This window comes from Heptranchias perlo, chromosome 7 (assembly GCF_035084215.1).
Source record: "Heptranchias perlo isolate sHepPer1 chromosome 7, sHepPer1.hap1, whole genome shotgun sequence".
NCBI lineage: Eukaryota > Metazoa > Chordata > Chondrichthyes > Hexanchiformes > Hexanchidae > Heptranchias > Heptranchias perlo.
In genome coordinates, this window is record NC_090331.1 from 37,526,932 (window position 1) to 37,541,656 (window position 14,725).

The 14,725-nt window shown below is 44.0% G+C and overlaps 1 protein-coding gene across 2 annotated transcripts in view; it reads left to right on the forward strand.

Moving 5' to 3' along the window:
* The window catches only part of lrp2a (low density lipoprotein receptor-related protein 2a), a 268,484-nt gene that overhangs the window by 149,471 nt on the left and 104,288 nt on the right, over window positions 1–14,725 (forward strand). For both annotated transcript variants that reach the window (XM_067987326.1, XM_067987327.1), the window contains exons 37-40: window positions 2,581–2,820; window positions 4,473–4,658; window positions 8,093–9,013; window positions 9,908–10,073. In XM_067987326.1, coding sequence (XP_067843427.1) covers window positions 2,581–2,820; window positions 4,473–4,658; window positions 8,093–9,013; window positions 9,908–10,073 — 1,513 coding nt within the window. The remainder of the gene's footprint in view (window positions 1–2,580; window positions 2,821–4,472; window positions 4,659–8,092; window positions 9,014–9,907; window positions 10,074–14,725) is intronic.

The following is a 14,725-nucleotide window of genomic DNA, read 5'->3' on the forward strand; positions in this document are numbered from 1 at the left end:
CGATCCCAGCAGAGGTGTTGCAGTTTGGGCCAGAACCTGGATACACCAGGCTTCTGCTCTTTGCAACTTCTTAACCATTTTATATTGGGCCAGATTTTGCTGTAGCATGGCATCTAATAACATCTGCCGTTAGTTAGATTTGTCCCTGCACCCTTCAGCTCAAAACATTTTTAACCACTAAGTTGCTGAAAGTGTTAGCTGATAACAGCACAGTGAGGGAAACAGGGCACCTGGGACCTGAGTGAACAGGGTAAACAATTGGGTATCTCCTTAACCAATTGGATTGAAGGACTGAGTCGGAAGTGTAAATTAGAGTGGGTGCATTCAATGTCAAATCAGGTACAGAAAGAGAAATAGAGAGGGAAATAAAGATTGGATAAAGAGAAAGGAAAAGTAAAAAAAAAGTTAAAAATTTTAAATTTGACATTTTAAAAATCTCCAACAACAATGAATACCTGAAGGAATGAATCTCCACACTTACAATAGTTAATTTTCAGTGGCAGAGAGGCTGATTGGCAGTAATTAACAATTATCACGTCATTAAAAGGGTACTTACACTTATAATGACAAGACTTAACTTTCTGCAGCGAGTTTAGTTTGTATCTACCACACAAATGCAGCAACTTCACCATTCAATACACTTCAATGGTGAGGAAGTCGGCGAAATGCTGTTTTCAAGAAGCTAACGGTGGAGCGGTGCATCTCGGACAGCAACTTTTGGATGTTGGCATTTAACCCCACATCTGCTCCTCGTCCGGAATTGCTGTACCATTTACGCATAAATTACAGTGAGTGCCATTACCCTCACCATTATTTTGACAGCAAAATCTGGCTCGTTCAGTTAAGGGGTGGGGGGTGCATCAGGCACTCCTTAGGCTCGCCCCCACTACATCCCTGACTAACTTTGGGGCTATGTCTGCAACTGTTCCTGGGCTGTCTGGTGACTTCGGCCCAGCTCACCACTGATAGGTTAAGAAGATCTCAAGAAGGAAGGCAACTAGGCTGACCCTCTGTTCTGTGAGAGGCATCTTTCAAAAATATTTCTGTTATTTTTCTTCGGCCCTTTCTGGGCCTTGAGTGCCCCCAATTGGAGCAGCAGGCTATGACTCTGACTTCCACCTTCTCAGTGGGATGTGCACCTCTGTTGCACATTTACACGCATGGATATTTACCCTGAATATTTAAATGAGCCCATCCCTGGGATTTGGGATAGGGTCAATGGCAGGCCTGTTCGGCTACACTTCTATCCTCTTAAAAAAGTTTGCAGAATTTCCAGACTTTTGTTTTTGTGCTTAAGGCGCAGCTTACATTATAGCACCTATCAGTTAAAGTATGTTTTAGTGTAAGTTTAGGCACTGAGCAAAGTTATATTGGCCAGTAAACTTGGCTCTGATAGCCTATTCCATGACAGAGTGCACCTCGTGGAAAATCAAAGAGAGGTGGCTGTCTTGTCAGTTTTGTACAAGATTATGACTGGAGTCAAGCCAGAAGAATTGCTAAAGCTTAAGCTGTTTTTCCATATTTGTGCCAGGAATGTTAGAGCTATTGCTGCTCTATGTTAACAATCTATACCAAAGAGTACTCAGAACTTTAGCAGTGAAGCCCCACACACCAATGGTGTCATCTGGAAATCTGTTCATTGCACACAGGAATATAAATGCAGAGTAAGCATTACTTGCTAAACCAGAACTGCTGAAACATATGTTAGGTTGTGAGAAATTTGTGGCTTGGCCATCGATACCCATCCAATTTCTACTATCTCAGCATCAACTAGAATAAAATTCATGAGACTTCTGGCCTCGTGCAGTTATCTCTAGCTACATTCTGTTGTTACACACTCACAATAAAAACACATTTTTGAGTTTTAACAATTCATTAATAACAAAGGGATATTAATCAGTGATCTACTGATACAAGCAGCAGACCACCTCTATCCTGAAGGTCAAGAGAAAAGTAACCAGTGAAAAATAGGAAGGGGGAGATAGCATGATTGTAAACCCATGGCAAAGACCTGTTCTGAGTAGGACTTAAAATTCTAAGTTCAATGTTCAAACCAACTGGATTACTTTATCACATTAGATACCAATTATCGATTTAGAAAAAGCCAAAACTACATGTATAATGTGATTTTAGCTCAGGCAGAAAAACGAGAAATGCTTATTGCATAAGATAAGATACTTCTTTAAGATGAGATCAGTGTGAATCTGATTACAAGCTGAATTGGTATAGAAGTTGCTCCTATAATAGGTATAAAAATGAGTGTAGAGATGTGATTTATACAGCAGATCCTATGGTAACACTGGATTGCCAATGCAACACTATAATTTTTTTTTTAAATCTCCCTTTTGAAAAGCATTGATTATATAAATCTTCATGTTTCACAGATTAATTGATAATTGTCTTTTTTGCCGTTTTGGGGAGGTTATTGTGTGCAAATTAGTTGCCTATATCACAACAGTGACTACACTTCAAAAGTAATTAATTGGTTGTGAATCTTTGGGACATCCTGAAAATATGAAAAGTGCTACATAAACTCAACTTTGTTTTACCTTCATGTATTTTGTTTTCAATGTCTCTTAGAGTCAGCTGGCTCCTCCAATGGCTGTAGTAACAATGTTGGAATATGCGAACAACTCTGCCTGCCCAGACCCAATGGCGCATACACTTGTGCTTGTACTACAGGCTACCGCATGAACCTAGATAACAGGACCTGCTCATCCTTTGACTCATTTGTGGTTGTGTCCCAGCTGACTGTTATCCGAGGTTTCAACCTGGATGAGAATGACCATTCAGAAGCCATGGTACCAGTGGGCGGCTTTGGTGAGTAGCCTAAGTTTCGATAGTAAAATGGGTTGTGAGCAGAAATTTCGCAATTAATACTTCACAGAATTTAGTGAGACTGGTGGCACACCACACATTTTCTAGTAGCAATTCCTCATTGCTAATTATCAGGCCAAGATGTTCTGTCATGCTTTACAAAATATTCTAAAGTAGTTTTTCTGTGATCCACACTTTGCCAAAAAAAACCTTTTTTAAAGGAAAATATTTTAAAGACAAGCATTTTCATCATGCCATGACAATTCGATTTAGGATGTGCTTTTCTTGTGTGTTACACATATACGTAAAAGGCTAACTAGTAACAGCAAGTCTTCATTAACATCATTTATGTAAAGGAATTCTACCAAACTCTTGATTAAATATAATAAAAATCAACTGATTTGTAGTGAATTCCACAAGTTTGTGGCAATAATTACAGGAATATCCCCTCATTTTTTTTGAGAAATTTCAGGATATGTACTGGTATTCTATTGTTTTTGATAAATTGTTTTAAAATTGTTTATCAATTTCCTACCTCCCTTCCCAGTTTATGGAGTCACTCCACTTCCTCCCCACTCTCCTAGTTCACACTGGCATTTTACTCCCTCTTTCTTCCTCATTCATGTTGACACTTTTCTCCTGCCTTCCCAGTTCTCGCTGGCACTCTTCTTCATTCCCTCCCCTGTTCAAGCTGGCACTTTTCTTCGCTTTTTCCCATTCTGCAGTTCATGCTAGCGCTCATTCTTCCCCTAGTTCATGCTGGCAACTCTTCTTCCCTCTCCCCACCCCCCCCCCTATTCCTCCTATTCCCACCAGTTCATGCTGGCACTCTTCTTCCTCTCCCTCTCCCCATTCACGGTGGCACTTTTCTCCCTCTCCATTGGAACTCTTATTCTCCTTCTCGTAGTTCATGCTGTCACTGTTCTCCCCAGTTAATAGAGCCAATCTTTCTGGATTCACCTTTCACCACTGCTTCTGGCTCCTACCCGATGCTGCTGCTGCTCAGGGAGATTGAACGCTGCTGCACGCTGTGCATGGAATTTCAAAACTATCATAAAACCAGATGTTCCTACCCATAGCTTGCACCAGTGTTCGATTCCCTGGAGTAGCAGCACGGGAGAAGTGAAAAGAAGCGAGTAGCAGTTGACAAAACAGTTTTACTGTGAAATTAATGATCACGTGAACGACTGATCCTCAGATTCATTACTTTAACTATTGTTTGTGTGTAAATTTGACACATTTTGTGAGTGTGAAACCACATCTGGGTGTAGTTAACAACTACAAATATATAAATGTGTAATCTGAAGGCACATGCAGTTGATGTCATTTTAGCCCAGAATTTAGTTTTTAGCACAAAAAAAACTTCAAATTAAGTTCCCATCAAGGATTGACTATCAAATGGATACTAACCACAATCTGTTCAAACTATTAACAAAACGTCCATAATTCTGTGGCATTTACAGCTGTTGCGTCTTTTATGTGTTTAAAATTTAAGTAACTTCAGAATATTTGGCTTGCCTGCTGAATATCCACCTCACAACTCATTCCAAAAATGTTTTCTTATGGTCAGTTTCTATTCAGAAATACAGAATCTTCTTTGTTTTTTCAAACTAGGAATGGTGTACTTAAGAGGAAGTATTTTTTTCCCCTTCTAGGTCGCTTTGCCTTGCATGTGGATGTGCACATATCTTCAGGGTTTATTTACTGGTGTGACTTCAATACTATAGCATCGAGGAATGCTATCCGAAGAATTAAATCTGATGGGTCTTCCTTCCAAAACATTGTAGTTTCAGGAATTGGTCGGAATGGGATTCGAGGAATTGCAGTGGATTGGGTGGCAGGTCAGAGGATGATCAAGTTTATGATATCTTCCAGGTTTACAGTGATCACCTGCAATTTCTGTGTGTTATCTGTATTACAGATAAATAGTATTAAAGAAAATCTATTTACTATAAGAGAATGAGGATCTAATGATTAATTTATTACAAACATTATTTCACTCCTGTAAATATAGAAGGATGTAACTTAAACCACTGCAAAATAAGTGATCAAAGATCAAAAACCTGTTGGTACATGCTAGTATTTCGGTGAGGTTTTTTCCAGAGTGATAACACACTCATTTATCTCTTTTTGATTATTAACAAAGTCCAGATCCACACTAAATGGATGGAAAACTGGATAAAACTACCTCATAACATTTCTAGTATAAAATACCTCTAAATGATTGAAAGGTAGTAAACTTATCTTAGTGTTCAGATGGTACTGTAGTAATAATCAACATGAGTTTCCCTTTTGTAGTTTATGACCTCTAGATCAAATTACTGGGTTCTATGCTCACAGGTAATTAATATATTTTCTTATTTCTTCAAAAAATGGCAGTCCTAAAATTGCAAAATACAAATTATACAGTTTGTTTCAGAATACAGATTTGGATTTACGTTTTGCATTTTAGATCAAACTTTTATAACAAGACAGGTTCCTTTGCCATCTTCTATTTCTAAAAATTGCTATCCATATAGACTGAACATTCCTACGTCATCATCAATGCAAAAGTGACAGTGGAGGTGATCTGAACCCAATCACACTGAAACTGGGAGGTGTGAGACCACCTCTAGCAGATAGTCTCATGGTGCATGGGTTTCACATTTGGTGTAATATAACTCCAGCCTAGTGTGAAGCATTTCAAAAGTGCCCTGGCAATTATTTTTTAGTGTTAGGAGAAAAGCTCTTTAAACATTAAGGGCTCGATATTGCCAGGGCTGTGGGTTCGTGGCGGGGGGCTATTGGGCGCGTGGGTAACGCGCCCAGCGAAATCAGTCTACCCCGCGCGCGATCGCAGCCTAATTGGATCCACTTACCTGGTCTTCCGGGTTCCCCACTGCTGAGCTGCGCGTCGGGCGGACTGCGCATGCGCAGTAAGGTCTGTCAGCTGGAGGAGCTCTATTTAAAGGGGCAGTCCTCCACTGACGCTGCAACAAATAGGAAAAAATACAGCATGGAGCAGCCCAGGAGAAAGGCTGCTCCCAGTTTAATAATGCCTCACTCCAGGTATCATTAGATGGGGTGAGGAGGAGGGGGAGGTCAGAGATCTTCCCCCCAGCGTGCGGGAGGAAGCGGCCTGCCTCTGCCACCAGGAAGGCCTGGCTCGAGGTGGCAGAGGAGGTCACCTGCACCACCAACATATCGCCCACCTGTATACAGTGCAGGAGGCGCTGCAATGACCTAAGTAGGACAGCCAAAGTGAGTACACTTACTCATTCCCCTACACTCCATCTGCCACATCACTGCCCCCACTCCACACCTCCTCCTGCACTGCCAAAACTACTCTGTCACATCACCCCTCACACCCACTCAAACCTTATCCTCATCTTACCTGCACTTACTCACCTCGCCAGTACTCATCCCGCCACTACCACTCAACCCAATCCTCATACAATCTCATGGCTTTATCCCATACTCACCCTCTCGTGCATCTCTTTCACAGTCAGCCTCACTCAACCTGCCACTACCTGTGCTGCAGCCACAGGGCATGCATCACATATGTGCAGTAGGAAGCATAAGGCAAACGTGTTGTGAGCATGAAGGGGATGCACAAGGGTGTTTGAGGGTTTGTCATGGTTTTTACTTCGATTGATTTCTGACCAACTCACATTACATATATTGGCACCACTACTGCCACGTATTTGCGAATCTTGTCTGGTTTGTGCAATAATGCCCTTTCCTGAGGATCACAATGAAGACCCACACCTGATGCCACCCATTGTGTCACTGCAAAGTGGGTGTAGGTGTATTTGCAGGGCTTTTTTTGTGCAGACGACTGAGAGACGTCGGCGATGTCCCCGGTGGCACTCTGGAAGGATGCGGAGGAGAAGTTGTCGAGGGCAGTAGTGACTTTGACAGCGACAGGTAAGAAGATGGTGCTCGGGCCAGCCGGGAGCAGCTCGGCATGAAGGAGACTGCAGATGTCCATGACTACATGTCGAGTGACTCTGAGCCTCCGTGTGCACTGCTACTCAGAGAAGTCCAGGAAGCTGAGCCTCGGTCTGTGGACCCTGTGGCGAGGGTAGTGCCCCCTGCGACGCATCTCTCTCTGCGGTTGCCCTCCCTCCTGCTGTGCAGGTGGATGTGTCACAGCACTGTGTTGTGGAGCTCCACGTGTCAGAGGTGGACGGCTTGGCCGGCGAGGCTGGTGATGCTGTTCGCCCTCTGAGGAGGTCATGACTGCAGCTACGGCGGCCCCCCTCCGGAAGATGTACATCTGAGGGGGTCCGCAAGGTAGGTACATGTCTCTGGACCTCGGGGTAAGTGTGCAAGTTGGTGAATTTGATTGCCAGGAGGAGGGTGGTGGAGGCCAAACTTTGTCCCAAGTGACAGAGTGACCTCCTGCAATGAGTGAGGGTCTCCCCCCACCACCTGTCAAATGGACCTTTGCAGCTGCCGCAGGCTGATCGCTGCAAGACGTCCATTTCAACTGGGAGTGTTTCCCCCAGTATGGGAAACAGTCCCAGTTGTTTCTAAAATCCCACCCCTTCTGACATATTCCCTTAATCTGGTCTGTTAATGACCTGAAATAGCTAGACAAATATTGTTAAGTGTCACCCCGCCGGCTTTAATTGCCAGCCGGAGTCCCACGTGTGGGGGCTGCGTGTGCACGTCGGCACGTCTGTGGGGAACCCGGAAGTGGGCGGGTTGGAGCCGGGCTCCCGACCCGCTCCGGGATTCCCCGATTTTCGGAGCCCCTCCCCGCCAGGAACGCACCCGATAGCGGGTGCTAAAATGGAGCCCTAAAAATTAGTTGTCTGGAAAGTGGAACTCTGTGCATGCATGCAGTTGCCAGTGTAACTCAGATCTGTTGACAATGCACCACCACCTTCAGACCAAAAATTATACTTTAACGATAGTCTAACTTTTGGTGTCAGGTGTTTCATCCTCAGTAACATATGCCTATTTTTCTTCATTACAATTACGTCCTTCAGCTGGGCACCAATCATCCAAACATAGCCTCTGCTACATTTCACAAAGCAAGGAAAAAATAAATTTGTACATATTGTACAAAGTAACTAAAAATGATGAGGGATGAATGAGAGGTATATATAATCAATCACTGGTTTTAACAGAACTTGTGGGTGTACCACCCCGATACATATACTGGACCCCAAACTGACTGAGTACTATATACAAATCTGCAATTCACCCTTAACCAATATGTTATATTATAAAACCTGCTGTTTACTCTTTGAAAGGAATGATATTTGTTTCTTTTTATGTGATACAGGAAACCTCTATTTCACAAATGCTTTCCTAACTGAAACCTACATTGAAATTCTACACTTGAACACCACCTTTCGTCGAGTACTCATCAAAACCACAGTGGATCTGCCTAGACACATTGTAGTAAACCCAAAGCTCCGATATATCTTCTGGGCTGACTATGGGCAGAATCCCAAAATTGAACGTGCTTTTCTTGATGGCTCCAACAGAACTGTCTTGGTGGATGATGGTATTGTCATGCCAAGAGGTCTCACTGTTGACCACACAAATGACTACATCTACTGGATTGATGACTCCCTCGACCTGATTGCCAGGATCTCACCTGATGGTGATGAACATCAAATAATTCGCTATGGTAGCCGCTATCCAACTCCATTTGGAATCACCATCTTTGAAAACAGTATGATTTGGGTGGACAGAAACTTGAAGAAGGTTTTACGTGCAAGTAAAGAACCTGGCAGTGAGGAACAACCTTCTGTTATCAGAGACAACTTGAACTTGTTAAGGGATGTGGTTGTGTTTGATAAAAAGATTCAACCAACATCACCCCAGCAAGTTAACAATAATCCCTGTTTGGAGCTTAATGGAGAATGTGCCCAGTTTTGTTTTGCATTGCCTGGTTTTCAAGTGCCAAAATGTGGATGTGCCCATGGCAGATTGGATGCTGATGGTAAACAATGTATGATCGTCACTAATGATTATTTGATCTATGCAACAGAAGGCTCCATTCGCAGTCTTCACCTAGATACCACTGACCACACATTGCCCTTCCCTGTAGTAAATGTTTGGCGGACTGCGGTGGCACTTGACTATGACAGCAGCGACAACAGAATTTATTTCACTCAAAGCTTTGGCCCTGGACGCAGCAAAATCAGCTACATCAGTTTTGGTGAAACATCTGCTTCTCCTACGCAGGTGGTGACAGGTAAATACAACAATCGCTTTACAGACAATAATATAACTAATGGATGATTATTCCACACTAAAATTGAATACAAGATCCCAAGAATCAGCAAATCCATTGGTAGATAAAAGCTCCCAAACGCTCTGTTCGTTTGACTCTGGCTTCTGTGCATCCCCCCCTCCCTTTGCCCCTCATTGGTGGTTGTGCCTTCAGCTGTCTAGGCCCCATACTCTGGAATTCTTTCCCTAAACCCTTCCCTCTTTTCACTTCCCTCTCCTTTGACCAAGCTCCCCTCCTAATGTCCCCTTCTTTGGCTCAGCACCCATTTTTTTGTTTACGCCTCCTTTTCTATGTTAATGGCACTATATAAATGTAAGTTGTTATTATTGTACCATGCATGGATCCGATGTAGAATTCAGAATTGTTAATAATCATGTTATCAGGCTGTTATAGTTACAGCAGGTAGTGGACAAACCATCATTGTAAAAAATATTTTAAATTCAATGAAAAATTGATCTTGCTATCGCAATAACAAGAACATCATCAATATTATTGATTCTTCCACTAACAATGTAAAATTGAGCCTTGCAACTTATTTCATTAACTGTGATCACTGGTGTTCATTGCGATAATTTTAAAGCTGGAATTTGTGGCCTAATGGATTCTATCTTGAAATATAGAGTAGAACAGATGGTTTAATTAGGTCAGGATTCCCTATTCCAACATTGGATCATTTTCTTTACCTATTAGAACTGCTTGCTGTTACTTAAGAAATTTAAAGCAGGCTCTAAGAATAGATGACTTGAACCAGGTTAATGCAGTTTACTAGACAAGCAAAGCTCACTTTTTAGTTTTATACATTAGTGACTGCATGTTTTAAACTATTACATAATACATGTAAATATTTGTTCCGAGGCTTGGGTGCTCCTGATGGAATTGCCTATGACTGGATTAACAAGAGGATTTATTATAGTGATTATTTGAATCAGACAATCAACTCCATAAGGGTGGATGGCAGTAATCGCACAATCATCGCGAATGTTCGGAGGCCAAGAGCTATCGTGCTGGATCCTTGCAGAGGGTAAGTTTGGTAAAACTGTCCATTAAAACTGAATGATTTATTATTCCGCTCCTGTCACAAGCTTGGTATCTTTTTTACCTTTTGGTATTTATTGAAATTAGTTTTCCGTAAGTTATAATGGCTTTTATCCAGCAACCAAGTACAAATATCATATTGGACAACCAAGGGAGCAGAACAGAGCAGGAGTCAATGTAGGTGTGCAACATGTACAGGGTCGAGTGGGAGGACTTGGAGCAGCCAGACTGGGAATGACCGAGTTTCTGGCTGCAGTTTATCATTGAAATTCCACTATTAGGAAAGTTCATTATGGTGAGAAAGCAAAGTCAGATGCTGCTGCTGTCACCTCTGATTTTTAGCAATTCAGCTAAATGGTGGGCTGACTATTTCGGATAAATAATATTTATAGTGAGAAAGATGAGCAGAATCATGTTCATTCAGTTTTATTTACTGTTATAAATAGATATAAGGGACCAATGATGCCATGTCTGCTACCTGAGGGCTCCTGTTTGCCAATATGGACTGTAACGTCTGGATAGCTAATTAGAATGTCAGTCTTGTATGAAGAAATAATGGGGGTGATTTTTGGCTCACTACCACTCCACTAACACCTAAAAACAGGCCGGTAGCAAGACCAAAATCATGTATGACACAGAACTGCTGACTTACCGCTGGTTGTCCACCCATTCCAGTTTTTGGTTGGACCTCGGTTTAGGTGGCCAGAGCTCCCAACAGAAACGGTGCAGGCGGGGGCTAAAGAATATATGCAAATTGGGGTCAAAAGACCTTGTCAAGACCCTAACGCCATTTTCATGTCTGCCTGTGTTGTTACTGCTAGTTACTCAACCTGCCTACAAACTATGAACAGTACTAGTCAGATGGTTTCCATTTCCAATGATATTTGAAGGGATCCTCAGCTGCTGTCAGGTTTTTTTTTATTCGTTCATGGGATGAGGGTGTCGCTGGCAAGGCCAGGTGAATCACTAGAAAGTTTTGGGAGACATTTTGCTTGTATTACATAGTGGGCTTTGGCTATTTAGACCATTTCAAAGTGCTTGTAGCAGCTGTAGAACCTTTGAAACCCTTAACGGGCTTCTGACAATGCATTATTTTCTTCATGGGGGTTCATCTGGCAATTCGACTCTGACAAGAGGAAGGATCAAACAGAGTTGCAGCTGCATGAAGAGCAAATAGAAGGAGGTGTGCTTGTAGGAATGGTTAAGGACAACATACCTGCAGTTCTCTGAGGAGTAGTACAGAAGGAGGCTGAGCTTCTTCAAGGGAAGCTGTCATAGAGTTGTGTCACCTCCTGCAACCAGACCTGCAACCAACCTATAAAACAGGTTTCTAAGTACTGTAACATGGTTTCATAATTGTTATTTACCTTGATATCCATATAGTCAAATAGGTTGATGTAGAGAAGATGTTTCCACTTGTGGGGAAGATCAAAACCAGGGGCCATAATATAAGATAGCCACTAATAAATAGTAGGTAGACGCAAAAGTAGGGTTGAGGTCACAATCAGATCAGCCATGATCTTATCAAATGCAGAGCAGGCTCGAGGGGCCGAATGGCCTACTCCTGCTCTTAATTCGTATGCTCGTATAAATCCAATAGGGAATTTTTTTTTTATTCGTTCACGGGATGTGGGCGTCGCTGGCAAGGCCGGCATTTATTGCCCATCCCTAATTGCCCTCGAGAAGGTGGTGGTGAGCCGCCTTCTTGAACCGCTGCAGTCAGTGTGGTGACGGTTCTCCCACAGTGCTGTTAGGAAGGGAGTTCCAGGATTTTGACCCAGCGACAATGAAGGAACGGCGATATATTTCCAAGTCGGGATGGTGTGTGACTTGGAGGGGAACGTGCAGGTGGTGTTGTTCCCATGCGCCTGCTGCTCTTGTCCTTCTAGGTGGTCGAGGTCACGGGTTTGGGAGGTGCTGTTGAAGAACCCTTGGCGAGTTGCTGCAGTGCATCCTGTGGATGGTACACACTGCAGCCACAGTGCGCCGGTGGTGAAGGGAGTGAATGTTTAGGGTGGTGGATGGGGTGCCAATCAAGTGGGCTGCTTTGTCCTGGATGGTGTCGAGCTTCTTGAGTGTTGTTGGAGCTGCACTCATCCAGGCAAGTGGAGAGTATTCCATCACACTCCTGACTTGTGCCTTGTAGATGGTGGAAAGGCTTTGGGGAGTGAGGAGGTGAGTCACTCGCCGCAGAATACCCAGCCTCTGACCTGCTCTCGTAGCCACAGTATTTATATGGCTGGTCCAGTTAAGTTTCTGGTCAATGGTGACCCCCAGGATGTTGATGGTGGGGGATTCGGCGATGGGAATGCCGTTGAATGTCAAGGGGAGGTGGTTAGACTCTCTCTTGTTGGAGATGGTTATTGCTTGGCACTTATCTGGCGCGAATGTTACTTGCCACTTATGAGCCCAAGCCTGGATGTTGTCCAGGTCTTGCTGCATGTGGGCTCGGACTGCTTCATTATCTGAGGGGTTGCGAATAGAACTGAACACTGTGCAGTCATCAGCGAACATCCCCATTTCTGACCTTATGATGGAGGGAAGGTCATTGATGAAGCAGCTGAAGATGGTTGGGCCTAGGACACTGCCCTGAGGAACTCCTGCAGCAATGCCCTGGGGCTGAGATGATTGGCCTCCAACAACCACTACCATCTTCCTTTGTGCTAGGTATGACTCCAGCCACTGGAGAATTTTCCCCCTGATTCCCATTGACTTCAATTTTACTAGGGCTCCTTGGTGCCACACTCGGTCAAATGCTGCCTTGATGTCAAGGGCAGTCACTCTCACCTCACCTCTGGAATTCAGCTCTTTTGTCCATGTTTGGACCAAGGCTGTAATGAGGTCTGGAGCTGAGTGGTCCTGGCGGACCCAAACTGAGCATCGGTGAGCAGGTTATTGGTGAGTAAGTGCCGCTTGATAGCACTGTCAACGACACCTTCCATCACTTTGCTGATGATGGAGAGTAGACTGATGGGGCGGTAATTGGCCGGATTGGATTTGTCCTGCTTTTTGTGGACAGGACATACCTGGGCAATTTTGCACATTGTCGGGTAGATGCCAGTGTTGTAGCTGTACTGGAACAGCTAGGCTAGAGGTGTAGCTTCTTTACCCAGAGAGTGGTTAGAATGTGGAACTCGCTACCACAAGGATTAGTTGAGGCGAATAGCATAGATGCATTTAAGGGGAAGCTAGATAAACACGAGGGAGAAAGGAATCGAAGGTTAGGCTGATAGAGTTAGATGAAGAGGAATGGGGGGAGGCTTGTGCGGAGCTTAAACACCAGCATAGACCTGTTGTGCAGAATGGCCTGTTTCTGTGCTGTACGTTCTATGTAATTAGCACAGCTCTTCATTACCTTTTGCAGGCAAGGTCAATGCAGCCCTGGACTTCTTTATCTCTAGCTCTTTCCAGGCTACCGCAGGAGCTATCAGTAATATGTCAGTCTACAGTTCATGCTTGCAATAAGCAGTTGACTGATGCCAAGTTTGCTAGAACAAGCGCTTTCACAACTTGGACATCTAGATGCAACAAGATAGGGCTCTTGGGCTCACACAGATTGCAGCATTTGCCCAAGTCTAGGCTATCATTGCCTGCACCTATGTCGCTCTACGTTCTCCTTCACACGACCCCACTGCCTTCATGAATCACAAAAGATTCTGTTCCATTAATGTGCAATTGGTGTGTGATCACAAGCAGCGCATTATACAAACCTGCAGCCATTTTCCTGACATCTGCCATGATGCTTTTACATTGCAGCAATCCTTTATCCCCCACTCTATGCCCCTGCACAGCAAGTGAGATACTGGCTGCATGAGGACAAGGCCTATCCCACACTCGGTTCATGACTCCTCTCAAGTACAGACTTGTGCTACAATCAGATCCATGGGTCAACTAGAGCCCTCAGCGAACAGACCATTGAAGTCCTGAAATGATTCTGTTGCCTGGTCCGATCTGGTGGCTTCCTGCAATACAGCCCACAAGGAGTGACCTGTATGATAGTGGTTTGCTGTACAATGGAGACAACACAAGAAGCCACCATTGGATGAGGACCTTCAGCATGATGAGGGAGAGGACGCCTTGACGGAGAGGATAGTGAGGACGTGGGAGGACTCCCAACTGTGTGTTGCCACCCTTGCCCTTCGGCAACAGGTCATTGAAGAACGCATCAGCTGAACGATCTCTGTTTCCCCGCATTAATAGTCATGTCCAACATTTGTCCCAGTCCTTCCACCCTCAAATAAATGGCATGTACCCAAAGACCAACATTGATATTCATGTCAACTAACATTGCAGGGCCACCAGCTACAGCAGGAACACTCTCTGTACACAAAGATTACAGCCTTATACAAATGTCTGGTGCTATCACCCTTGTGTGAGCCCTGCTGCCTTTCTTAAATGCTCTCCTACTACTCTAGTGCCCCTATGAGGTACCACCCTGTGACTGCAGTGAAAAGCTGGCTCAATCCAGGGTTGTTGATATGCTCGCAGTTGGCAATCCCCAGGTGGTGAGTCCAGATGTGCTGATGTGCTGTCATCCTGAGAGAGGGTAACATGTTCCATTCCCGTTGCGTGACTGGCCCTGCATTCCCACTGATCTGCAGAAGAGCAGGCTGCAGGAGATCTGGGATGCAGCTGCAC